This window comes from Primulina huaijiensis, chromosome 10 (genome assembly GCF_012295235.1).
Source record: "Primulina huaijiensis isolate GDHJ02 chromosome 10, ASM1229523v2, whole genome shotgun sequence".
NCBI classification, from domain to species: Eukaryota; Viridiplantae; Streptophyta; class Magnoliopsida; order Lamiales; family Gesneriaceae; genus Primulina; species Primulina huaijiensis.
The window spans coordinates 15,114,106-15,139,529 of record NC_133315.1 but is presented as its reverse complement, the minus strand read 5'-3'; the positions used below and the strand labels follow the sequence as shown (position 1 = coordinate 15,139,529).

The following is a 25,424-nucleotide window of genomic DNA, read 5'->3' as shown; positions in this document are numbered from 1 at the left end:
TAAATTGTATTGAATTAAAATTTTTAGCACCATATTGTTTTTGGGCAGGGAAAAACTAAATTGGGATAAAAAGTAATTATTACTTTGAAAATATAGAAAATAGAATTTTTTTAATACTACTAGAACAGTTAATGTAAACGTAATAGGAAAAAACTTAACAAACTTAAAAATGATGAATTATTTAAAAATAATTATTAATATCTTCTCCTTTGGAAATAATATTGAAAATTATAAATGCAAATTATTATTAATTTTAAAATAAAAAAATGCGAGTTATTTTGGAATATATACATTTGTATGTATGCATGTTTCCTCAAATCTCAACCAACTCCCGCCAAGCTGATTATTGCTATTAAATGTCACGAATCCATGCTCTTAGCAATTAGCATAAATAAACTTTTTATCATCATTTTAAATGAAATAGTAACTTTGTACAAACTTGGCTTGCAACATAATCTAATGTCTCCTTTATATGATCAAAGATCTCTTTTTAAAATATAATGGTACTGTTCAAGAAATTTAATTTTTTTATCATAAATTATTTGTGTAAGAAATATTAAAATGAGTAATTGATTAATTGCTTATTGGTTGATTCAACTCAAATAACTAAAATACGTTAGGATAGAACGTATATGATTAGACCAAAGTTATAGTTGTTAAGTGTGATTCAAGACACAACGTTATTTCCTTATACTTATGGAAGTGCATAACTTTTGCTAAGCAACGGGCGGACATGAGGAGCTGCACCGTTGTGGTGCCGATGAGATGGGTTGTTAGGCCCTTGAATCGAGAGGGGTTTTGGGGTCATGTCTCATTGTTGGTACTGTCTTAGTTCATCAAGATCAGTTTTACCCTTATTCTATCGTTAGTGTTGTCCCAATAGAAAACAATCTTATCCATTAAAATTGACGTTCATTTTTTACGATCTACTTAATCAATCAGATCAAATGGCGCAACGTCAGCAACATATCAAAATATCACTCAATCACATTAGTTCTCTCACCTTTGCATAATTAACCTTACAACATATATATTCTTTTTTAACTTCTTCTAGTGAGTGAACTATATATCTCCTGTCACTAAGATATGAATTCTAACCTCTCACACAATGGAAAAATGATTGTCGGTCTACAACAAAAGCNTTGTAAATTTGTAACGAAATCAGAGATCGCGAAAGACATCGGTCTCTAATTTAAAAACGATAAATTTAATCAAGTCTTTAAATTTTTTTTTAAAAAATAAAATGAAATTTGCGAATTTTGTGACGTCATTAGAGTCAAAAATAAATGTTGGTTCCCAATGAAAGAACAAAAATAAAAATCGGCCTTTAATTACGGACCGATGAATTAAATTCGGTTTTTAAACATTTTTTTTTCTTCTAAAAAATAAAATAATATATTATTTGTGACCGATTAGTTATTTTCGGTAGAGAACGTTGGTAGTCGATCTTCACTTTGAAACCGAATATTTCGTTGGTTTCTAATTTATATACAAATTGTTTTTTAGTCACTGAATATTAATTAAATTTATTTTATAAAAAATAAACACTAAATCCTTGAACTTGGTCTCTATTAACAAGGTAGGGCACCGATATGAGTCGTCCGAGCTGATCATCTGTTGACATAGAAGAACCAAGGGGTAAAGAATGTAGAGTTGAGAGATCGTATGGTGGAAATAGAGAAGTCGAGTGCAAATCATACGAAGTCGACAGTTCGTATGGTAGACTTAGAGAGACGATTGATGTACACATTTTATGTCTCGTATGATATCGTCTCAATCATTATATCATCAATCAGTTTTTCAGATTATTCATCATCTATTATTGATTCTAGTGAGACTCAAACATCATCGCCACCACATCGGTAGTAAAATTTCGAGTTTTTGAATGAACTGACTTGAAAACATTGCTTTTAGAATGAATTGATATTCGTTATGAAATATTTCAAACTTGAATATTTTGCAGAAATATTTTGCTTGATTTGGTATTGATGTTGTGTTGTTTGAATTGGTGGCAGATAACAAAATAGTTATGGTTGACTAGATCACTAAACAGAGTGACTAGTTTCTAGATTCGAGACCAACTTATTATATCAGTCTCTAATTTAGAGACAAAGTTCATTAAATCGGTCCCTAGATTATAGACTAACTTTATCTTCGATCTTTAATTTAGTAACTGAATTTACTAAAACGATCTCTAGGTTAGAAATCGAGTAAAAATTATCAGTATCTAATATAATTTCCAGTGCAATAATTTCAGTCGCTAAGTTAGAGATTATCTTAACTAAGCAGATCTCTCCAAATATCGTTATTGGGTTTATTATCCAAATATCGTTATTGGGTCGATACGTCGAGTGTGAATATGGTCCAAAACTAACAGAGCGGCCCATTATACGTAAATCAGAAAGCCCAGCTCCCTTTTTCCACCTTCCTTTTTTGAAGCGGTTTTCTTTCTACCTGAACAAGATTGTTGAATTTGAAGCACTAATAATTTCTTACGCCAAGACCACGGATAAGGGCTGGATAAATCTCTTACCCATCAACTTTCGCTGCCACAACTTCGTGTTCGAAGAATACTGGCAATGAATTCTGCGACCAAAGATGATAAGAAAGGTCTGGTTTCCTCACTTGCTTGACTTTTTATTGCGACCGTGGAATCTTCGGTGTGAAAGATTGACTATTGTCGCGTTTTAGATTTTTCGCGGAAGCGTGTTGCTGTGATTGGAGCTGGTGTTAGGTATGTTAGTCGTGAATCAAGCTAGTGTTATGCTTTGTGATAAAAGCATAGAAATGTGGTTGTATTGTGGGAAGGCTTGCGATTTTTCCATTCTTTTGCTGAATTTCGCTTCAACTGTGTGTTTCTTGTGTTTTGTTACGTTATCTGGCCTCTTTTTTCTTTTTTGTGAAGTGGGTTATCTGCGGCGTACAAGTTGAAATTGCAAGGTTTAAATGTCACGGTATTTGAAGCTGATGGGAGAGCTGGAGGAAAGTTGAAAACCGTTGCCCACGATGGTTTGATATGGGACGAGGGTGCAAATACCATGGTTCGTTTGTTATAATACATTGTGAACACACACACAGACACACACACACACACATATATATATATGCTAACTCAAATGACTTCTTTTTGACTTTGATATTTAGACTGAGAGTGAGGCTGATGTTGGATTTTTGCTGGATAATCTCGGACTCAGAGAGAAGCAACAATTTGTATGGCCTTTTTCCTTTGTTTTGTTTCTCCGTTCCCCCTCGTTTTGCTTCTGCTTTTCTTGAAATGGTCTTGGACGGTTTTAGTCAAGTGGTTTGGGTTTTGTTGCCGTAGCAATATGATTAATGAAGTATAATTGCTGCAATCTTGAGCTTTTGATTTGGTTGCTTTAGTTTATTTAGTTTGTACTTTTAATTTTGTATGCCTGAATGCAGCCAATTTCACAGCACAAGCGCTATATCGCCAAAAATGGGTCCCCTGTAATGGTAATGTCTTCAGTTCATTTACAGGAGAAGCATATATTCTCCTCTCGATGAAGCAGAAGGTACTACTTCATGTTTGGCAATTTTTTTCCTAATATTTAGTAAATTATTCCTGTACAGTTACCATCGAATCCCATAGAATTGATCCGAAGCAATTTTCTTTCATCAGGATCCAAGGTTACTTATCTCATTTGACTTTGATGACATCTCTTTATTTAATGCATGGGGTTAAGTACCCCCATTTATTCACCGCAGTGTTTCTTTTTTCTTCTATTTTCAGCTTCAACTCTTATTGGAGCCATTTTTATGGAAGAAAAATAATATCTCCACTGGGCCTGACACTTGGGAAAGGTATCAATTCTTGGACAAACATGCTACACTAGTTATTTATTTGTGATATTTATATTTGTCGTCTTTATCATGGAGTCCTTGAATATTTCTCTTTGAATGATATCTTTTCCTAATTAAACTGCCATGCCATTGTCAACCCTATTTATGTGATTACCAAGGAGCTTTATTGGCATATTCTGTTGATCATCGACAAGATTTTTGTTTGTTGATAAATCTAGTAGGAACCATTTTTAGTAATGAATTGTTTAGGGAATATATGTATATGTTATAGGATTCCTCCAGCAAGACATGGTCAACCTTATTAATTTCTGTTCTCTTCTATCACATCTTACATTAACATTACTTTGCTTAGCTATTTTTTCGCGCCACATGAAAAAACGAGCTTACAATATGTGACCAACATTTAATTGTTCCTGCAGTGTTGGCTCCTTCTTCCAACGCCATTTTGGGAAAGAGGTAGTTTATATAGCTTCACAAATTTAAAATTTTTCATTCATTTTAGCTCAATGATTGTCATGTTTGCCATTGAACCAAAACCAATATGTTGATTTTGGTCACACCCTTTTGCCCTATTTTTGTTGTGTCCTCGAAATGGAAATTCTTTCCCGGGTTTTCTTAATGATCGACTGTGGCTTAGTTTACACAATGCTTGTAAGCTTCAGCTTCCATATATATTCTTAACATTTTTTTTCGTTAGGTTGTCGACTATCTTATCGATCCTTTCGTTGCGGGAACAAGCGGAGGTGATCCTGAATCCCTTTCTGTGAGTGATTTCAAATTTCTTTGTTGATCTGCCCAACAACTGAATGACAATATCTTTAATGATTTGATCAATGACTGAACAGAGGAAAATGAAAGAATAGACACTCCTTTGATGGTTTTGTTTTGATTAACTTACATAAACTATGCTGTTGAAATCACCGAAACCGTTTTTCCTATTTTCTTTTCGACCAGATGCACCATGTATTTCCAGAGTTATGGAATCTTGAGCAGAGGTAAGTTGGTATTTTAATCTGTGGAAGGCAGTTGCTTATGGGTTATTAGTAGTTTGAATTAATATTTTCTTATGCAGAGAAAGATGGCGAAGATCTTTCTTTATGACTATCTACTTTGTATGATTATAGTTTAGACACATGGATGCAACAATCAACAGTCGTGAAACAATCTAAACACATGGATTCATAATTTCTGTTTTGATTCTATTGATAGTTCTAAAAAAATTTTGGTGTTATCAGGTTTGGCTCCATTATAGCTGGTGCTTTCCTGTCTAAGTTATCTTCCAAAAAGGATACTTCTGGCGGAATGAAGAACTCATCAGGGAAAAAACTTAAGCGTGGGTCTTTCTCATTTCTGGGTGGGATGCAGGTATCTGTTGTTTCCTAACCCTGCTAAGTGACCATCAAGATAGAGGATAAAGTTTAAGCTCTGGCATTCAATTCTTTTGTATCCTATATGGATGAATAACATATTATCAAGATACTCACAGATTTACTCAGAATAAAATCGATTGTACTCCTCAGTTGCATTGCATATGTAAAAGTTGTGATTACTTATTAACTTCATTAGAAACCTTCTCTAAGGGATTCGGGAGGGTCAGCTTCTCTGTGGTTGTTACGCACGTGCCTTTTAGCTTATATCATCATGCTAACATAAACTTTCTGGACACACCGATGGCCCTGCCATGGTGATGTGTTAATTTATGTGTCTTTGCAGACACTCACTGACGCCCTGTGCGATGTACTCGATAAAGAGGAATTAAAACTCCAATCTAAGGTGCTGGAATTATCCAGTAGCTGCAATGAGCACTCTCCACTAGATAACTGGTCTGTTTCTTATGAGTCAGATGGCAAGAAGCTTATTGATGAGAAGTCTTTTGACGCATTGGTAGTTACAGTAAGTAAATATTTGTAGAGATGGTTTCGTAATGAATTTTTACAAAAGCAATTCTCTCTCTTTGAAGTCCATGTCACTATAGATAGACTGCCTTGTCTGTCATAAAAGAGACATCACTTTTATCCTCTAGCCTCTTGTGTCGATATAAATATGGAAGCAACCTGTACAATTCTTTTTTAATGCAAATTCTAGTGCTTATGATGTTAAAACTTACAATGTACAGAATGTCTGAGATATTGGAATGATTTCGAATTTTTCTGTCAGGCTCCCCTCTCTGTTGTTAAGCATATGAATATTATCATAAGAGGAAGCCCTTTTCCATTGGACTTTGTTCCCGAGGTATGCATTTTTTAGCCTTTTCAGTAAACACGTCCAAGTTTAATCATATTATTTTGTGTTGACAAATTCAAGAAGGAAGTTGAAATTATGAGAGTAATTTTGTGGAAGAACAGTAATTGTTTGTTCTTACTTGCAGATATATTCACTCAGTTTGTGACATTTAATTGGTCTTAGGTCCTTACCATGATTAGTAGTTCATAGTGGGATAAGTTTGTGTACAGCACTCATTGCATTTAATAGAGAAGTACTTGTATGATTTCTGCTCGATTGTCGTTCATTTTAGATGTAATATGTGCAGGTCAGTTATATACCAATATCTGTTATAATTACCACATTTAAGAGAGAGTTTGTCAAGCGGCCCCTTGAAGGTTTTGGAATTCTCGTACCTTCCAAAGAGCAAGAAAATGGTTTGAAGACACTTGGTGACACACTGCCCCTCCAGGTTGTGTAACTATTATTGTTATCCATGTATTTCTGCTATATTCCCTTGTGCTTGCAGGCACCCTCTTCTCTTCTATGATGTTTCCAGATCGTGCACCCAGTGATGTTCATCTCTACACCACATTTGTTGGGGGGAGCCGAAACAGAGAACTTGCAAAGGCATCAAGGTATATAAAATATCATTGACTTTTTGTGCATGTCTCGATTACATACAGCTTCCTCATGGTATTTTTTTAACAGGGATGAACTGGAACAGATAGTGACTTCTGATCTCAAACAATTGTTGGGAGCTGAGGGAGAACCCACTTTTCTGAAGTATGTAATTAAGCAGTTTGGATTAGGAAAATAGTGCTTCCGGTTATACTTGCTTACAGGTTATGTGATTGATTGCAGTCACTATTATTGGAGCAGAGGATTTCCTTTATACGGGCATGGTTATAACTCGGTCATCGAAGCTATTGGGAAAATGGAAAAAGACCTTCCAGGATTTTTTTATGCTGGCAAGTCTCCTGTTAATCTCTACTTTCTTTGGTTTTCTTAAATTCTCTTCTTCTTGTTATTATCTTTAAACACTCGTAGAGCTTATACCGGAAAACATTTTCATTTTTGATCTGGCTAAAATAATTCTGCAAATTGTTATTTATTCCATCACACTTCTTGCCATTTTTGAAGAATCAAAAAATAGGACACCATCCGCTGAAGGGGGAATAATATGTTGTAAAATTAAGGCAAACCAAAGGGTAAACACGCATTTGGGGGGGATGTCGAAGCATTTTGCTTTATCTCAGATATTTGTGTTTGTGCTGAAACACGTATAATCATTGATAGGCAACCACAAGGGAGGATTATCCGTCGGGAAAGCAATATCGAGTGGGTGCCATGCTGCTGATCTCGTGATCTCGTATCTGGAGGCTTCTTCAAACGCTCAGTTGAAACTTGCTGCAAGCTAAATGTGTCGAGGGTAGAGGGCTGGCGGCTCCGCCTGTCTGCATCTGATTGTAGTAAGCTATAATAATGTGATTATTAGTGCTAGAGAATGAAATTGGGTTCCAATCATTTTGCCTTTGTGCGAGGATGGCTCAGCATGAGATTTAAATTTAAGGAGTATTGCCTATGCATCAACGTCATTCCTTACAATTATAGTGCATGTTTCTGCTCAACAACGAATCTATATCCAACATATTTGTTTCAAATTTTCCTGAATGCTCCTTTTTCTTTAAATAAAACAAATTTTTTTCAAAAAATTCCAGAGAAACTGGGAGGCACATATGGCCTGTTGGCCCACCCACACCCTCCCATGGCGCACGTGCCATTCTGCAATAAAAAAAAAAAAATTAACTTTGGGTGTTAAAAGTTATGAATAGGGGTATAATCGAGTCGAGTTCGACTAAAAAAAATTCAACTACTCGAGCTCGAATTAATGAGGTGCAATTGAGCCGAGTGAGCTTGAGTAGCATCCTACTCGAGCTCGAATCAGAAAAAGTCAATTTGAGCTCGAGTAGTAATTTTCGAGGTCCAGCTCGACTCGATAATGTATCGAGTTACTCGAGTTTAAATACTCGAACTCGGCTCGATTACATACTCGAGTTTAAATACTCGAACTCGGCTCGATTACATACTCGAGCTCGGTCAAACCGAGAGTAGCTTAACTTGTTTTCAATACGTCTTGTGTAAATGTGTGTGATTGTTATAGTTTGTGTTCCAACAAATATACAAATTAAAGAAATTAGCATTGATATAATGACGTATATGATTGAAACGACGTGACTTCGATGCAACTTTTGATTTGGTCAATCCTCAGCTCCCAACGTCGAATGGGAAGCCTTTAGTTGGTAGAAAATAATATCATTTTTGCTTATTTCGCGAGAGATACGCCTTTTAAAAGCAAACCAAAGCCAAAGCCTATTTTGTATAAAGCCATACTCCAATATTCACTCAATTTTATTAAATGACAATTATCAATTATTCTGTCAGAATTATTCTTTTATAAACTTTTCATTTACTATCTCTATTAATTAATAACAATATATAAGAACAATAATAATTACAATCTAAAAAAGCTAGCTACCGACTCGTGGTCCTGTCCAATTTAAATGTACCTACATCTTCTAGAAATAATTTATTATATTATATTTAGAATATATAATTTTAAAATTCTTTTCACTCAACTATTTTTTTTCTAAAATTATCTTATATTATTACTCCAAGATTTACCCCAAAATCTACTAAAAATAAAAACAAAAATGACGAAAAATATCCGTTTCATGCATGCAGCAACATTTAATGTAGTGTCGCCTTCATTATTGTAAGGGTATTTTTTCCACTTAATCACAAGGAAATGAAGGGTGTATATTGACGTTTGAACATTTCTTATTATCATGAAATTGTAATCTGTATTTGATTCATCTCCCTTTGTAGTAAAACTTCACGACATAAGATTGAAATATCCAAACCTTCTTCTACGGAGCGGAAACGAACGCCGACGGTCTGCTTTCCTAAGCGCACAGCCTGGGTTGCCCGGTTCTTCTTCAGATATCTAATGGACAACCCACCATTAGACTGGACGTCACACTCTTTAGGTGGGTTAGGAAAACACCGACTCAACTCACTTATTTTAGGTGGCGGAGTGGGGCAGGCCAACCCGACAGACTCGTGTGTAATTTGGCATGTTGAGGCGGACTGCCCGTCTTTTGGTGGGTTAAGAAATTATCAACCCAACTCACCTATTTTATATGATGGAGACGGATCAACTGACAAATCTAATTCATTTTGACATATATTATAATCATTGTCTAAGTTGTATGATTTGTTTTTTAGGTCTGAAAACAACATAATATATTTATTAATTTTATATTTATATATTAAGCATAACTCCTAAATATTTAATTATGTTTGGAATATAATTTTGGAAAAAAGGCTATAGACTATTTCTTTCAACCAATCTCTCATGAAGACTCTCAATTAATATGCCTCCCTTATTTCCTAACCTATGACAATAATTAAGGGAATTAAACATTGATTATTATGATAATCATTATGACATGCAATATAATAATTAATGTTTAATTCTCTTAATTATTGTGAAAAAACGAATCATGCATGGAGGCATCTTAAATTACTTAAAAAGAAGATAGTTGGTGATGACCATTAATGTGTTCAATTTTCAGTTTAGAATTAAAATTAAAATTGAACTTTCATGCTTATTACTACTAAATATTTTACTTCATTGGTTGATAAATGTTTAATTTTTTCATTATGATTGAAGAATTTTTTTATTTTATTTAAAAACGGGGGAGAATAAGCAAGAACAAGTCTGTATAAAATTAACAAGAAAAATGAGAAAATATAAATTTAATAGCAAAAAATTGGGAGGTGAAATGTTATCTTGTGAGAAGTAAAAATGCTGCAAAATCATAAATTAACAGAGAGATGAATAAACAATTATGATAAAGCTATGATTATAAATGGATAATCAAGAAAAGATCGACAAAAAAGACTCGTTAAAACAAAATATGATTGTCAAAAACTTGTGTGAGACGGTCTTACGTGTCGTATTTTGTGAGACGGATCTTTTATTTGGATCATCCATGAAAAAATATTACTTTTTTATGCTAAAAATATTATTTTTTATTGTGAATATCGACAAGATTAACTACACTCGTACTCATAGATTAACCAAACCCAAACCTGAAATCGGCCCGTCAGATCCGTAACTGGGCCCATAGCCGTCCATAAGAGCCTAGATTTTCCGAACCCTAACCATCCGAACCCAGACCCAGACCCAGACCCAGACCCAGGCAGGTCTACCAAGACCATCCGGCATCCTACTGGTGCCTTGAGGTAGCTTGAGGTTGTTTCTTTCTGGTTCTTTTATGGGTTTTCCTAATAAGCTATTCACCAGCCATCAATGTTGAAATTCCCATTTTCAGTTTCAGCTTGTTCTTGGAATTTGGTGGCAGATTCTATCATTTAAAGCCACCAATAAACGAGCCTATATTAAAGTGCCGTCTTGAATGTAGTGCTGCTTGTGTCTTCTTTTCATCGACCACTTTAGAAGGGACAGTCTTTGAAATATACTGCATTTTTAGCTTAGCTCTTCATGGAAAGACTCTTCTCGCTGGGTCTTTACTCTCTCTTTCGTCAGCCCTGACCAGCTGAAGTTCGCAAATGGGGCGTTCATCTTCTTTTATTCTGGCGTTTGTTTCTTGGGTTCTCTTTGCGTCAAGCTCCACTCATCAGTTGCGAAGCTATGACACGGAAATACTTTTCCAGCTGATGAAGCATTTGGAGTACCCAGTGGTGTTAAGTGTTTGGGAAAATAACAATGGGGATTTGTGTAGCTTGTCCTCCCCGCCGCAAATGAGCATTAAGTGTGAGAATGATTCTGTGACCGAACTCAGGATTATTGGAGCTAAGCCTGCAAAGATCAGTGAGTTCAGTGGATTTGCAGTACCTAATCAAACCTTATCTCAGAGTTTCTCTGTTGATTCTTTGTTTACTACATTGACGAGATTGTCCAGCTTAAGGGTCCTTAGCTTAGTGTCTTTGGGGATTTGGGGGCCACTTTCTGATAAAATTCATCGGTTATCTTTGCTTGAAGGTTTGGATTTGAGTTCGAATTTCTTGTATGGTCCAATCCCATCTGAAATCTCTAGGTTGGTAAAGCTTCAGACGTTGACATTGGATGAAAACTTTTTCAATGATACAGTTCCTGAGTGGTTGGATTCATTAAAAAATTTGTCCATTTTGAGCCTAAAGAAGAACAGGTTGAAGGGTCAGATTCCTTCGGCGTTGTCCACAATGGCGACGCTGACTGAAGTTGTGATGTCCCACAATTTCCTTTCTGGGAAATTACCTTATTTGGGTGATTTAGTTAGCTTAAGGTTGATAGATTTGAGAGACAATAATTTGGACTCTGAACTTTCTCCATTGCCCAAGGAACTGGCTAATGTTTTCCTGAGTAACAATTCGTTTTCTGGAAGCATTCCAGAACAATTTGGCCAGTTGAAGCAACTTCAGCATCTTGACTTGTCAGACAATTATATAAGTGGAACTCCACCTTCTGTATTGTTCTCTTTGCCCAACATCAGTTACTTGAATTTATCAGCCAACATTCTCAGTGGATCACTTGACGAAAATATCAGGTGTGGGGACACACTGAGTCTTGTTGATCTTTCTGGTAACAGATTCATAGGTCAGCTTCCGAGTTGCTTGGACTCTGCTGCTGATGTTAGAATTGTAAAAATTGGAGGGAATTGCTTTTCCACCAATGCTACTAACCAGCATCCGGCGCAATACTGCAAAGACCTTGATAGTGGGAAAAGGCTATTTACGAGAAAGGTAATAGCAGTGGTGGTCGGTGTTATCAGTGGAACTGCCATTATTGTAGTCATCCTCTTGGGTGTTGGATATGTCACATTCTGTAAAAGACACATTGTACAGGAGACGGTAGTTCAGCATATTGCACCAAAGGTTGTGCAAGATGGTGCAAGGTCAGGGATTTCAACTGAAGTTTTTGAAAATGCTAGTAAGTTGAGTCGAATTAGTTTTGCACTTTATCAGGTCTACTTTGGAAGTGCCAGCAAGTTTGGTTACTAGTAATTTTATGTTTTATCATGCTTTTGAAGTGGTTTTTTTACGCAAATTAAGAATATACTAGACGTGGAAATTATTGCAATTTCATAGAGGCGTCCGCACCATGCTTTTGTGTTCTATCTTTGTTCTATATTGGAGAAATTGCATCTGTAATCCTTCTAGTATAATAATCTTTTTGTTGTCTTTTTATGGGTTCTTTTTTTGTACTCCAGGAGTAATTTCACCAGCAGCGAAAATGCGTAACCCTGCTGCTTCAGCATTCAGGGTGTTCTCCATAAAAGAACTGGAAGATGCCACAGGGAAGTTTGAGCAATCATCGTATCTGGGTGAAAGCACTATTGGAAAGGTATCCTTGTGCCTGGTTCAGCTCTGTTGGGAAAGAAAATTTAGTTCTTGACTACCTCTGGGTCTACCTTCATTTCTGCAGGTTTTTAAAGGAAAGTTGGAAAATGGTGCCTTTGTTGCCATACGATCTTTGACTTTATTCAGAAAATACTCAGTCCGGAACCTCAAGTTGAGGCTGGATTTGCTCTCAAAACTTCGTCATCCGAACCTAGTTAATCTTCTGGGTCATTGCGTTGAAGCAGAACTCCAGGAGAACATCACCGTGAATAGATTGTTCCTTGTGTACGAATTCATTCCAAATGGGAACTTACATTCTCATCTTTCAGGTACTTATATTTTAGGCACTATCCTCATCTCAATTTGGAGGATTAAGTCATTGCATAATGGCAACTCAATGTTGGTTGAATAAACAAGAGAATCTTTTGTCTCTTTTGGTTATTGACTAGAGTTTATAGGATTGTTGCTGACTGAATAAGGTGATTAGCTATTCTAATTATCTTTTGGTAAAACAGAAGATAAAGCAATTCCCTACAATGAGTTTTGAGCTTCCTATAGTCGAGTGCGATCTATTTGAAGCCATATAGCACAGATAAAAATATGTTTGGACCATTTATCTGTCTTGTTTTAAAACTAGTAATTGTAATTTATATGTTGGAGTCTTAAATTGAATTGCTTGTTGCTGCAAGAAACCTGCCCGGAGAAGGTTCTGAAATGGTCGAACAGATTGGCTGTGCTAATTGATGTAGCCAAGGGTGTCCATTTTTTGCATACTGGGGTGATTCCCCCTTCATTTAACAATCGGCTTAAGACGAATAATGTACTGATTGATGAGCATCAGATAGCAAAGCTTAGCGATTACGGAATGTCCATAATTGGTGATGAAACTGAAAAACCTGAGGTATGGTTCCTTCAATATTCAGACCATATGTTAAGGTTGTATGAGGTATGACTAACTCGTGCAATCTCTGTTTGTAGGCGAAGAAAGATGCTGCGAAAGCAGAGTAAGGAACATTGCATTTTATTAAATATTCTCGTCGAGAAACAACCCTGCTTGAAAATGATAGCAAGCAATAACAAACTTTCCAAGTTTCCTTTATGAAAATATCTCTGCTAGTTGTGATTGATTCTCTAGAAATGTCTGTTTCAGGCATGTGGAAAAGCCGGACGACGATGTTTACAACTTTGGGCTCATATTGTTTGAAACGCTTGTAGGTCCTGATGCAAGTGAAAACAAAGAAGCATTTATGCTAAACGAAATGGTGTGTGAATGTGGTAACAATACATCCATTGGTAGCTCCAAGCAAATATCTCATCTCTTGTTGCTTTTTCCATGTGATAGGCATCCTTCAGCAGCCAAGATGGTAGAAGGAAACTAGTGGATCCAATCGTGCTAGCCACTAGCTCCCAAGAATCCTTGTCCATAGTGATATCCATCACCAACAAATGTATATCCCCGGAATCTTCCAACAGGCCATCGTTCGAGGACGTTCTCTGGAATTTACAGTATGCTGCTCAAGTCCAGGCTACTGCTGATTCAGATCAGAAATCAGACAATATGACACAGTCATAGCTTCAGTTCAGATAACTAGCTGTCCTCTTCTGTATTTGTCATTGTGTAAATAAATACAGGTAGAGAATCCATGAAGTTACAGAAGAATCATATAATAGTAATTTGAGTTTGTTGTGAAGATGATGTCAAATTTTAATTAGATTTAAGACCAAGATTATCAAGATACATTTAAACAAAGAATTCTTTTAATCGAAGTTAACAAAAACTTTTATTTTTGAAAAACTCCCATTAGACATGAACATTCATTTTAATTATAAACTTTGCTTCGAAATTAAATCCCACAATGATAAGAAATCCGATTCCTTTTAAAAATGATCATGAAGTTGAATCTTATACATGAAAAAATAGATGCTCAAAGAACTTGAATAAACATGATAACAAAAAAATATAAAATAAACCTGATTTAATAAGAGAAAATATCGAAAAGATGGAATAATTTAAATAATCTCTATATTCGTCCAATCAACCATCCATACTGTGTTTTTATACGTCTATCTGCATGACGTCTTATAATTTTATCAATCATCATAGGGGATTTGTTGATTCTACCTTATGGGTAATTGAAAAACGACGTCACTTTAGTTTTCATGTAACGTGGTAAATTCAACATGCTGGCTCATTTGAAAAAGCACTATCCATCCATAGCATTCTAGTCAATGGGTCAACTGGNATTTCACATTACCAAGACTGACTCCAAATTTTGCAGTAGACCGGTACATGTTCTCCAAAATTTCTTGGAAATTCTTCGTAGTCATTAGCTTTAAGATGCAGGTGAATCAAAATCATAAATTCACACATTTAGTTGCTCTCTTTTGTAGAGTAAGAATGGGTAGGGAAAGGGTACTATTTCAATGGTTTTCATTTCTTATACTTTTTTGTGTATGTTTCGCACTCAAAATCTCGGTTCTAGTTGCAAAGAAAATGAGAAGAATGCGCTGCTAAAGTTCAAAGAAAATCTCGTGGATATGTGGAAAAGGCTCTCTTCTTGGGAAGGAATAGTAACAGAACCAGAAACATCATCCAGCTCGACCTAGGAAACAGGTACTCCGGCAGTGGTGTCCATGGTTATGGAGAGGAGCTAAGCGGTGAGATAAATTCTTCTTTGCTTGAACTAAAATATTTGAGTCATTTAGACTTGAGCATGAACAATTTCCAAGGGGCTGAAATTCCCAACTTTTTCGGGTCCTTTACAAGATTGAGGTATCTCAATCTATCTGGTGCATCTTTGGGTGGCAGGCTTCCTCAATAAACTGACAGGCAGGGTACCAAACTCACTACAGTTCATTTCCGATTCCAATGTTGATTTGAATTCCAACAGTTTTGAGGGATATCTCCCACGCTGGTCATCTAATTTGAGTACCTTGTATCTAAGGGACAAATTCTTTAGACCCATCCCACACAACATTGGAACAGCATTGCCTTTTTTTGGCAGACTTAGACATCTCAATAAACAATCTGAATGGTACAATTCCTTTGTCCTTGGCCAGTTCGACAGGGTTAATGACTGTAGTCGTGTCAAATAATCAACTTCATGGAGAAATTCCAGGTTCTTGGGCTAACACGCCCATGCTTTACGTTCTCGATATGTCAAACAACTTTCTCCATGGTAATATACCTGATTCCATAGGATTCCTAGCCAATCTTCGATTTTTCATTCTCTCCAGCAACAATCTTTCAGGAAGCTTGTCTTCCCGCTTGAGAAACTGCACCCAACTAACTAGCCTTGATTTGGGTGACAATAATATTTCCGGAGGCCTTCCAGCTTGGATTGGAGATAACATGGCATCACTATTTATTTTAAGATTACGCAACAATACATTCACTGGCGACATTCCTTCACAGCTATTCAAACTCTCAGTCCTTCACATTTTGGATCTTCCCAAAAATAACTTGTCTGGGAAAATTCCTTCCTGCCTCGGAAATATCAGTGGCTTTAAAAGAGATTTAGTGCCTCAGGATACAGAGCTTTACGAGGGGAGCCTGCAGGTGATTTCAAAAGGGAAGTTACTGCTGTTTAAGACCATCCTTTACCTTGTAAACAGTATCGACATGTCAAATAACAATTTATCCGGAGAAATCCCAGCAGAAATCACAACCCTATTCAGATTAGGCCCTAAATTTATCCATGAATTGCTTGACAGGATGGAAACGCTGGACCTTTCAAAAAACCTATTGTCAGAGCCTATCCCACCAAGTATGGCGGCTTTAACTTTCCTGAATCACTAAAATCTATCCTACAATAACCTGTCGGGCAGGATTCCCACAAGCAATCAGTTCTCGACACTGAATGATCCATCCATTTATGAAGGAAACATGTTTCTCTGTGGAATTCCATTATCAGCTGAATGTGGTGAGCATCTGTTTGTCTCCATTTCCCGGTGATGACGGGGGTGATATAAATGAGAATGATAATCTGGAAAAGCTCTTGCTATTTGCTTTCATTGCATTGGGTTACCTGATAGGGTCTTGGGGAGTATGTGGCTCTTTGATAATCAATAAAAGGTGGAGGGATGCATATTTTGGTTTTGCTGCAAGGGTAATGAGCACGATAATAGGCTTGGTCTTAAGATGTAGATTACAACACGACAGAGGTCACACATAGAGACTTCCAGAATCATTAAATTACCTTGTTTTGTGAAATAAAAGAGGTGGCCTTGGAACTTTTGGAATATTATCCAATGAAATTGAATTTGGACAATAATTTTTCTATTGGATCTGCGGTGATAGATAAATCTAATCTCAGTCCTTGCGCGGAGAGTACACATACAAGCAGATCCAACCATGCCAAGAAAATGTCATGTTTCTATAAACAGTTGACAAGTCATTTTCTCGTTAATACATGAAACCAAAATTCAAAAACATCATATGTTCATCACCAAGAATGCAGAAGGTAAAGTTTTGGTAAAACTTAAAGAAAAAATATCATGACAAGTTACATGTACTGAAAAGCCTCCAGAAAGGATGGGAGAGCAGCAGTATTCTATCACATAGAACAGGAACAATAATAAGAGATCATTAGGCAAGGGCTCCTTCAGGAATATCCCAGTTATCTCCATCGTCATCCCTCTTCTTGATCTTAGATGCTTCTTCTCTATCTTGCGTATCGTTTTTCCATTGAGGGCGCCTAATAAGATTTTAACAAAATTACTTGATACAGAATCATGACAACATCAAGTGCTCCAAAAATTTAAACACGGTTGGCCATTAAATTTGAAAATTAGTTGGAAACAGGATAGTGGACTTTTCTGGGAACAAGTACAGGCCATATACTATATGAAGAACCTTCGAGAGCTTCGAGAGAAGGAACCAAAAACGATAGAAAAAGCAAAAGAAACACAATGTGCGCTATCACGCCAAATGCAAAGAGTAATGAAAAACTTCTATGCTTTGTGTTGCAGCATGCTATGAGCCATCAATTATTCTATTGGTTTAAATATTTCAAAAACAGTTGCAAGAAAACTAAAACTAACAGTCAACTCAACAACTGGTAATATGCACACTTTCCCTTATTCTAAAAGAAACGCAAACTAAAACTACAATTGACAACATAAATTTTAAATTTTCTAGGAGGCAAGATTGTCCAAACAATCCAGGAGAAAGTGAGTCCTGAGGTGCTCTCTTAGCAAAAATAAGCTATAACGAAGCTGTGATGGTAGGTATTCAATCAGGATGAACCTCAAACATTGTGATGTCATACTACCTTTGGCTCTGTTTAGTCTGTATGGCTAGTTTTGTAAAATTCTTAATACCAAAGGCTAAAGCTTAAGCATTGCTTTGGTGGACTGCCACACACATTCAAGCAGTAAACCGATGCATAAAATATGATATGAAAAAACAGACCAGGAGTCGATTTTTAATCACGAACATGATTCCTTGGATTTCCAGCCGTAATAATGTGATTATAAGAAATTAAAAGATAATAATAACTAATACGCTACTAAAAGAGAAACCTGCGACGATTGCGCTTCGCAGCCTCGCGTGTCTTGCGCTTCTTCTCATCCTGCTTATTCTCGAAAAACCGGCGGCGTTTGCATTCTTGAATGACTCCAGCTTTCATGACCTCTCTTCTGAAGCGGCCGAGAAGCTTCTCCTCCGGTTCGTTATCATCGACGAGAACCTGAACATTGTACGCCGATCGGAAGAAGAGAGTGTTGGCATATGCGAGAGAGGGGCAAATCACGGACGTGACATCTGAAGAGGAAGAAAGAGGTGTTGGATTCCAGCGGAGCTCATCAGACGAAAATCCACTGTTGATGGAGGAGAGAGAGACCTGCGACGGCGGAGTCACGGGGAGAGACGGCGGTGGTGGCGGCGGTTGTTTGGAGAGGGTGAAGAAAGAGAAGAGGTTGGGTAGGAAAGAGGTAGCCATTGTGCATACTACTGAATAGTATCATCTGGATAAGGGAATTTTGCACGTATGTAATGTAGAATAAGCGATACGGGTCGGATTGTTCTGCATCTATAGTTTGGCCCGTTTGGGTCGTGCTTTTGTTCGATTGATTTTCCCTTTTAAAAGTTCTTTGCGAGATCAGCTAAAATCACACTCAAAGTTATAAGAGAGGTTTAACAAACATTTCTAACGTGAGACGATCTCATCGATATTTTTGTGTGAGATAAGTCAATTTTATCTATATTTTTAATATGAAAAATAATTTTTTCTATGAGTAGTCTGAATAGGAGTTCCGTCTAACGAAATCAACTCGCAAGAGTTTTTGTGATGTTTCAAAAAATAATATATTTCCTAAGTAAACTTTTAATTTCATGATTGTAGGAGTTTATTTAGCATAATTAACTTAATCATATGTGTTAAAATCAAATGTTATTTACAGCCCAATGTTTTTGGGTTTTAAAAAATCATTAATTCTAAAAAACAATATAAAAATTACAGCTACGATAGCTACCTCCGAGTTATGGACTTTCCATAGAGATGAGTATACACTGGCCTCGTTCGATGTACAAGAATCATGCTCAGAACAACTGCAAGAATGCAAAGTCCCGACATGATCAACGAAGTCAAGAAGAAACAGATTGCCCCGTCGCACTTTAGAGCTTCATCTGTGTTCGATCTGATCATGTGCCGAGCTTGTTTCTCCGCCTCGCTGTCGTATATGCTGCTGGCAATAATGCCGGAGAATACTAATGATCCGGTCGGGTTGGCTAATGTTAGAAAGTTGTACAATGCTCCAAACTTCTTCAGTCCAAACATCTCGGAGGCGGTAGCAGGCACTATTGCCCAGTGTGCTCCGTATCCGAGCCCGACCAGAAGGGTTCCGACGTACATATCCCCCGCCCAACCCATTGCGAAGGAGAAATGTCCCATCGCCATTATAAGTTGGGCAATGGCCATGGCAACAGGCCGTGGATATGCGTAGTCCCGGACAATATTCTCGGAGAAGTAACCGCCACCGACCCGCCCGAGGAAGTTCCAAATGCTGATCATGGAAACGAATACATGGGTGTTGTCGTAACCCAAGGACTGGCTCATCTGGCCCAAGTTGTCGATCACCGTCAAGCCGGAACCAGAACCTAAGAGAAAAGAGAAGAATATGAGCCAAAAGTCCGCCTTTATCAGTGCTTCTGTCAATGTGAAGTCCTCCCCCCTGTGCGGCCTTCGCTTCTTGATTCTCACAGCTCCTTCTGCAGCTGCTTGTGCTAATCTTGCCTGGAGCTTAGCCATTCTCTTTTGTCTCTCCGAAGCTGGCAGTAAGTCCACTCCTCTCGGCTTTTCGTCTTCGATCTCGCTGAATATGACATCCTCTTGGGGTAACAATGGCTCCTCTTCTGGCGACCTTGGTTCCCGAGAGAAACTTAAGGTGATGGGGATAACGATGGGAATCAACAACAAAACAAATAAAATTACAGTGAAGCTTGTGATAACAGTTGGGCCCAAATCAATTAGATCTTCAACAAGCATGACCCCCATCAGATACGCAGCCAAGATGAGACATATGCTGTAGATAACAGAGAAACTGAACCCATCAGAGGACCTCATCTGTTTGTGACCTCCAACTGGCCTGACCACGAACATTAGACCAATGACCACCATCGTCGGCCCGACCGCAACCATAAATATGAGTGAAGCATGATCTGGGGAATGCATCATTGCATATACCTGAGTCAAGATTGCACCTCCCAAACCAGCAAAACCCTTCAGTATTCCGACAATCGGGCCACGGTTTTTGGGGAAGTTTTGCACGCAAGAGACTAGTGCAGCTGTGTTAAAGTAGGTCTCCCCATTTGTTCCTACGAATATAAGAATGCACATCTGCAATAAATTCATCAAGAAAGTAGTCAAACAGTATCCCCTGATATAACGGGCTGCGTCAATCTTATTTATCAGAAACATTTTTTTGTCGAATCAAGAGCAATAGTTTGAAGAAAATCAATATTATTACAATCAATAATTCGATACTCACCGTCCATAATGGCAAAACAGGAACTCGGCCGGTGACTACAAGCCAAACCAGGCCATATCCAACAAAATTCTGAATAGCGCCAACAAGAAGAGCACCCCACAATGGAAAAATCTCAGATAAACTCCCAGCCAAGAATCCTACGCTATCTCCCAAGTCCTTGGCCACGCCCAACCACGCGACCTGCTTTTGGTTATAGTTTAAACAACTTTTGATGGTCGGTGAAATGCTGCCGAACAAATATCCTATCCCCGCACAAGATTGTATCCACATTGCAGCCACGAAAACGAGCCATCTGTTGTTAAAAAAGGAAGAAATCTCATCTTTCATAGAACCCATCATCGATCCTTTCGAAAAACACCATTAAATGAATCTATAGTCCACCGTATTGCTTTCTAAGGTGGTTGTCTGCAAATGCAATGATAGTTTTTTGATGACCGCTCTTGAACCCCAGAAAATACATAGGAGAAAATCATGGAAGTTTTGGATTGATTTTATCTGTTATGATTTAGATTTTGGTGGTAGAAGTTCTTTATCTTTCTTGGTTGATGCCTTCTATAAATGGCGATTGCAATGGGATGGTGGGGCGATAATGGTGGATGTGATCTTAATTTATTGAAAACAGTAGCATAATCTTACATGAAGAAAAAATAGCGTAAACCAGTAAATCAGTTGAATAAGGGAGAAGCGTGAGCTTCGCTTGATTCCAACTTATATTTCTCCGGGCCCCAAACATCATCCATCTTTTGATAGGTTGATACAAAAGGTAAAAGTGAAAATATTTTTTACTTTTTCTATTTTGGATTTTGGTAATAAAATTTGGTTAATTTTGACATAGTAATTTTGATTTTTTTGCACCGAAATTGATAATACAACGTAGAAAAATATTGATGTGATGCCATTAAATGTTTGTGTATCTGGAACCATATCAGAAATTGCACCGAAATTCCGAAATTAAAAGTTAATGTATTAAAAGCAAATTTTGACAAGTTAATGAACTAAAACGCAAAATGAGACATCTTTGTGGATAAAAAATGTTGTTTTTCCAAGGTAAAATTATTAGCTAGAAAAGTTATTTTTTTCTCATTGTGGTTATTTTTCCCTTAGTCAGTTATGTCACGACTCAGAAAAGAGGCGCTGCTGACACCGACGTTGCTCTCCAACATGTATTCGAGAACAACAAACCTCAAAAATATATATTTCAGAACTTCAAAACCAGTAAATATATTAATAATAGTGAACATTTTATTGTCTTATACAGTTTCAAATATTGTTTTACAACGGCAAAAATGTAAAACTAGATATATAAAAAAATAATCTAATGCTTAACAAACACAGTGGATATACATAATCAAAACTAAGAAGCAACATCTATTGCATGTTCTTCACCAGTCCTAGAACTTGACCTGTTCATATTTTTCGATCTCTTCTAAATTTTTATTTGAGAGAGGTCTGAGTGGGTAAGTGATATGGTTGTCACTCAATAAATTAGAGAAATCCCCTCAACCATTTAGATAATTTTCAACACAAATCTTGTATACATATATTCAATATAGAAACAACACATATTCGGAAAAACATGTATCATTTTAGCACTAAACAAATTATAAATTTCATGGCTAACTCTTATATTTTAATCTTCTAAAGTGTGAGACAGAAATCGAGAATAACAAGAATCAGACATGTTCAGAATATATATTCCCATTAGTTCGTAATTTTCAATGATTTAGAAATACATAGTTCAAAACTCATAGAAAATACAGAAATAGAAATACAGAAATTTTAAGTCTTCTGTTTCTTATATAGAAAAATTATTAGAAGAAAAATTTAAAAATCTTAATTTAAATACTCTTAATGAAGAGTTCAAAAATATTAAAAATTCTTCTGATGAAGAAATTAATAAAATAAAATGCGCAGATGAACCTACTCAAACCAAATATTATTATGATAGCTCCACTCTTATGGATGCTCTTGTTGAAGAACAAGAATATATTTTCTCTAATATATATAATGGGAAAAGTATTTATGAATAGAATATTGATGGTTTTAGTGATAAGCAAATTTATAATACTGCTCACATAATGCTTATGTATAGTAGTGTGTGTAAAACTTCAAGAAATAATGATAAAAGTATTGCTAAAATGATTACGACAGGTTTTACTAGTCAACTTAAAGGTTGGTGGGATAATTATTTAAATTAGTCCTATAAAGATGAAATTCTTAACTCAAAAAAAATTGAGAATAATATTCATACAGAAAATGCAATCTATTTTTTAATAATTACAATGATTGAACATTTTACTTGTAGATTCACTGATAATGTCGAACAAATTCGTACTTTATTAAGTAATTTAAAATGTAAAGGAAAAAAAATTATAGAAAGAAAAGGAAAAAATAAAGAAAAAAAATTATAGAAAGAAAAGACAATTGTCTGATAGACAAAAAGAAAGAAAAAAGCCGTGAATCACAGAAAGCAGAAAAATTTAAAAATAATAATAATAAATTTATTATTTGCAGAAAATGTAAAAAACCTGGACATTATGCAAATCAATGTTAGGCTAAAACAAAAATTAATAAATTAGATATAGATAAGAATCTGAAAGAAATATTATTTAAAATAATAATGGATTCTAATAAGGATTCTGATTATAATAGTAAATCTGAAAATACTTCAGAATCATATGATTTAGAAGAAATTTTAGATAATGAATCAATTATCTAAGAACAAGAAGAATGTGATGCTTGTATACAAGAAAAATCTTGTATAAATCATTTAAGTAATATTGATGATAAAAATGATGAATTTTATAAATTCATGTCTCAATTTAAAGATCTAAATATTAATGTTTTAACTAATAATAATATTTTAGTATTTCTTAAAATGATTAAGGATCCAATTTCAAAATCCACAATTATATATCAAATGGAAAATAATGCTTCAACCAGTAGCAATAATATTCTTGCTAAACAAGAACAAGCTTATTCTATGAAAGAAGTAAAAAATCTTTTACAGAAAAAATATTGTAACCAAAGTCCAGTTACTTTACAAGATCTAATTAAAGAGATTAATAATCTTAAAGAAAAAATAAAAATTCTACAACAGAATGATAATAGCTTAAATTATCGAATTTCAGATAATGAAAATAACAAATAATATTTAGTATCTGAATGTTTTGATAATATTCAAGATATTTCATTTCTTGATCCTAATAAAAAACATTTATCTGTTTTAAATATGTTCATATATCAAAAATGGTATACTAATATTACTTTATTAATTGATAATTCTTATAAGAGAAATTTTATTGTTATGATTGATAGTGGTGCAGATTTAAATGTTATACAAGAATGATTAATTTCTGCTAAATATTTTCATAAAACTATTCATTCTCTTTCTCATGCTGGAGGAGAACCTTTAAAAATAAATTATAAATTACCAAAAGCATATATTTGCAAAGATAAAAATTGTATTCTAACCAGTTTTTTTATTAGCAAAAGATATTTCTAGATAACTTATACTTGGACTTCCTTTTATTTATCAAATTTATCCTTTAAGTTATGTTGATGAAACAAGTATTATAGGAACCTTTTAAGATAATCCTATTTCTTTTCCGTTTATAACTAAACATGTTCATAGAATCTTAAATGAATTACAAGAAAAGATTGATAGAAAAACGTTTTAGATTAATTCTTTATAAGAAGAAATAAAATTTCTGACTATTGATGATAAATTATAAAATCCTAAATTATAGGAAAATATTATATTTATTTATAATAAATTTTCATTAGAAATATACAATGATCTTCCAAATACTTTTTAGAATCGTAAGAAACATATTATTTCTCTTCCATATGAAGAGAATTTTGAGGAAAAAAATATTTCTACCAAGGCTCTTCCTTGTCAAATGAATTCTAAATATTTAGAATTATGTAAAAATGAAATTTATTCTTTACTAAAAAAAAGTTTAATAAAACCTTCTCAATCTCTTTGGTCATGTACAGCTTTCTATGTTAATAAACATTTTACATAAGGTTTTAAAATGGATTAGGCATCATATTCCTAATAAAAAAGATTTATTATACAGACTTGTCAATGCAATTATATTTTCAAAATTTGATTTAAAATTAGGATTTTGGCAGATTCAAATAAAAGAATGTGATAAATATAAAACAGCTTTTAATGTTCCAATAAGACATTATGAATGGACAGTAATGTCATTTGACTTAAAAAAATGTTCCTTCAGAATTTCAATTAGGAACTGGGTAGTGGAAAACAATTTCACAGATTTTTAAAATTCATGTATGTTTTCTTTTTTCGTTTTCATTGAATAAAGTTTTATTAAAACTCTCAATATAATCCTAAAAATTAAACTTCAAATTCATTTGATGATTTTGAGAATAAAACGCTTTTTCTACTAATAGAGATATACCACATTCTTCAATAGATATAATCTTTTTTATAATAAATTTTGAGAAGTTATAACTTCTTTTTTGTTTAGTATTACTGTAAAAGTGAGTTATTTCAACACTTTTAGTTGATAATATAAGATTTTAATAAAATGCTCTTTGTTTATAAGAACCATATACATATGATGTATTGGTTAAATATATTTTCATGATTGTTCATAGAGTTTTTTCACATTGGATATCTTTTCTTCTATAAGAAGAATTAAATCTCGATATTTATTCTCTATGTATAGAGCTAAGTCACCTTCATCATCTTTAATGATATTGGTATATGATGCTTGAGACTGAGAACATGTATTATTTCGCTGTTTCTGTTTTAAGAATTCTTGAAATTCATTGTGTAATGGATCATTCTGCTCAGTATTACTGGCTGATGAACTAGAAATGTTTTGGGCTATAAGCCTCTGTTTTCCATGCTGAACAATAATATTATGGGGTTTTCCCTACTATCTCTTCCTCTATAAGAGGAATCACATCTACCTCTTTGGTACATACCTGAAATCATGTTAGATATTCTCGGGTTAAAAAATCAGGTAGAT

General features: G+C 35.1%; 4 protein-coding genes and 1 pseudogene across 6 annotated transcripts; 3 read left to right on the top strand and 2 right to left on the bottom strand.

Moving 5' to 3' along the window:
- Positions 1-2,453: 2,453 nt before the first annotated feature.
- On the top strand, positions 2,454-7,675 carry LOC140986454 (protoporphyrinogen oxidase, mitochondrial-like). Of its 2 annotated transcripts, XM_073454710.1 has the most exons (18): positions 2,454-2,610; positions 2,692-2,734; positions 2,906-3,041; positions 3,145-3,210; positions 3,424-3,474; positions 3,592-3,648; positions 3,752-3,822; positions 4,242-4,278; positions 4,520-4,585; positions 4,777-4,817; positions 5,058-5,187; positions 5,536-5,715; positions 5,980-6,054; positions 6,353-6,476; positions 6,554-6,662; positions 6,736-6,810; positions 6,889-6,995; positions 7,324-7,675. In XM_073454710.1, the coding sequence occupies exons 1-18, from the start codon at positions 2,580-2,582 to the stop codon at positions 7,443-7,445; spliced, it is 1,521 nt and encodes a 506-aa protein (XP_073310811.1). In that variant the 5' UTR covers positions 2,454-2,579; the 3' UTR covers positions 7,446-7,675. The 2 variants fall into 2 exon arrangements, with proteins under 2 accessions (XP_073310811.1, XP_073310812.1); XM_073454711.1 differs by lacking the exon at positions 5,980-6,054.
- A 2,588-nt stretch (positions 7,676-10,263) lies between these two features.
- On the top strand, positions 10,264-14,181 carry LOC140986084 (probable inactive leucine-rich repeat receptor-like protein kinase At3g03770). Its single transcript, XM_073454072.1, has 7 exons — positions 10,264-12,022; positions 12,303-12,436; positions 12,518-12,761; positions 13,122-13,333; positions 13,411-13,436; positions 13,583-13,694; positions 13,775-14,181. The coding sequence occupies exons 1-7, from the start codon at positions 10,663-10,665 to the stop codon at positions 14,003-14,005; spliced, it is 2,319 nt and encodes a 772-aa protein (XP_073310173.1). The 5' UTR covers positions 10,264-10,662; the 3' UTR covers positions 14,006-14,181.
- A 649-nt stretch (positions 14,182-14,830) lies between these two features.
- On the top strand, positions 14,831-16,598 carry LOC140985925 (uncharacterized; annotated as a pseudogene).
- A 181-nt stretch (positions 16,599-16,779) lies between these two features.
- On the bottom strand, positions 16,780-18,409 carry LOC140986085 (small ribosomal subunit protein bS21c). The gene is made up of 2 exons (XM_073454073.1): positions 17,956-18,409; positions 16,780-17,129 (listed from the first exon to the last, which is right to left on the bottom strand). Exons 1-2 carry the CDS (start codon positions 18,372-18,374, stop codon positions 17,021-17,023), a joined length of 528 nt encoding a protein of 175 aa, XP_073310174.1. The 5' UTR covers positions 18,375-18,409; the 3' UTR covers positions 16,780-17,020.
- A 383-nt stretch (positions 18,410-18,792) lies between these two features.
- On the bottom strand, positions 18,793-20,931 carry LOC140986032 (protein NUCLEAR FUSION DEFECTIVE 4-like). 2 transcript variants are annotated; one of them, XM_073453982.1, is made up of 3 exons: positions 20,803-20,931; positions 20,422-20,713; positions 18,793-20,270 (listed from the first exon to the last, which is right to left on the bottom strand). In XM_073453982.1, the coding sequence occupies exons 2-3, from the start codon at positions 20,689-20,691 to the stop codon at positions 18,903-18,905; spliced, it is 1,638 nt and encodes a 545-aa protein (XP_073310083.1). In that variant the 5' UTR covers positions 20,692-20,713; positions 20,803-20,931; the 3' UTR covers positions 18,793-18,902. The 2 variants fall into 2 exon arrangements, with proteins under 2 accessions (XP_073310083.1, XP_073310082.1); XM_073453981.1 differs by having other exon boundaries at positions 20,422-20,931.
- Between the last annotated feature and the right edge of the window lie 4,493 nt (positions 20,932-25,424).

What these genes read in the sequence shown, in the direction of transcription:
- LOC140986084 (XM_073454072.1), top strand. Translation starts at nt 10,663, where the DNA reads ATGGGGCGTTCATCTTCTTTTATTCTGGCGTTTGTTTCTTGGGTTCTC. An exon ending in ATGAAACTGAAAAACCTGAG is followed by an intron (nt 13,334 to 13,410) that starts GTATGGTTCCTT and finishes CTCTGTTTGTAG; the next exon opens with GCGAAGAAAGATGCTGCGAA. An exon ending in CATTTATGCTAAACGAAATG is followed by an intron (nt 13,695 to 13,774) that starts GTGTGTGAATGT and finishes TCCATGTGATAG; the next exon opens with GCATCCTTCAGCAGCCAAGA.
- LOC140986454 (XM_073454710.1), top strand. Translation starts at nt 2,580, where the DNA reads ATGAATTCTGCGACCAAAGATGATAAGAAAG. An exon ending in ACGAGGGTGCAAATACCATG is followed by an intron (nt 3,042 to 3,144) that starts GTTCGTTTGTTA and finishes TTTGATATTTAG; the next exon opens with ACTGAGAGTGAGGCTGATGT. An exon ending in TTCTTTCATCAGGATCCAAG is followed by an intron (nt 3,649 to 3,751) that starts GTTACTTATCTC and finishes TTCTATTTTCAG; the next exon opens with CTTCAACTCTTATTGGAGCC.
- LOC140986032 (XM_073453981.1), bottom strand. Translation starts at nt 20,760, where the DNA reads ATGATGGGTTCTATGAAAGATGAGATTTCTTCCTTTTTTAACAACAGA. An exon ending in CTGTTTTGCCATTATGGACG is followed by an intron (nt 20,271 to 20,421) that starts GTGAGTATCGAA and finishes AATTTATTGCAG; the next exon opens with ATGTGCATTCTTATATTCGT.
- LOC140986085 (XM_073454073.1), bottom strand. Translation starts at nt 18,374, where the DNA reads ATGGCTACCTCTTTCCTACCCAACCTCTTCTCTTTCTTCACCCTCTCC. An exon ending in GCGAAGCGCAATCGTCGCAG is followed by an intron (nt 17,130 to 17,955) that starts GTTTCTCTTTTA and finishes AAATCTTATTAG; the next exon opens with GCGCCCTCAATGGAAAAACG.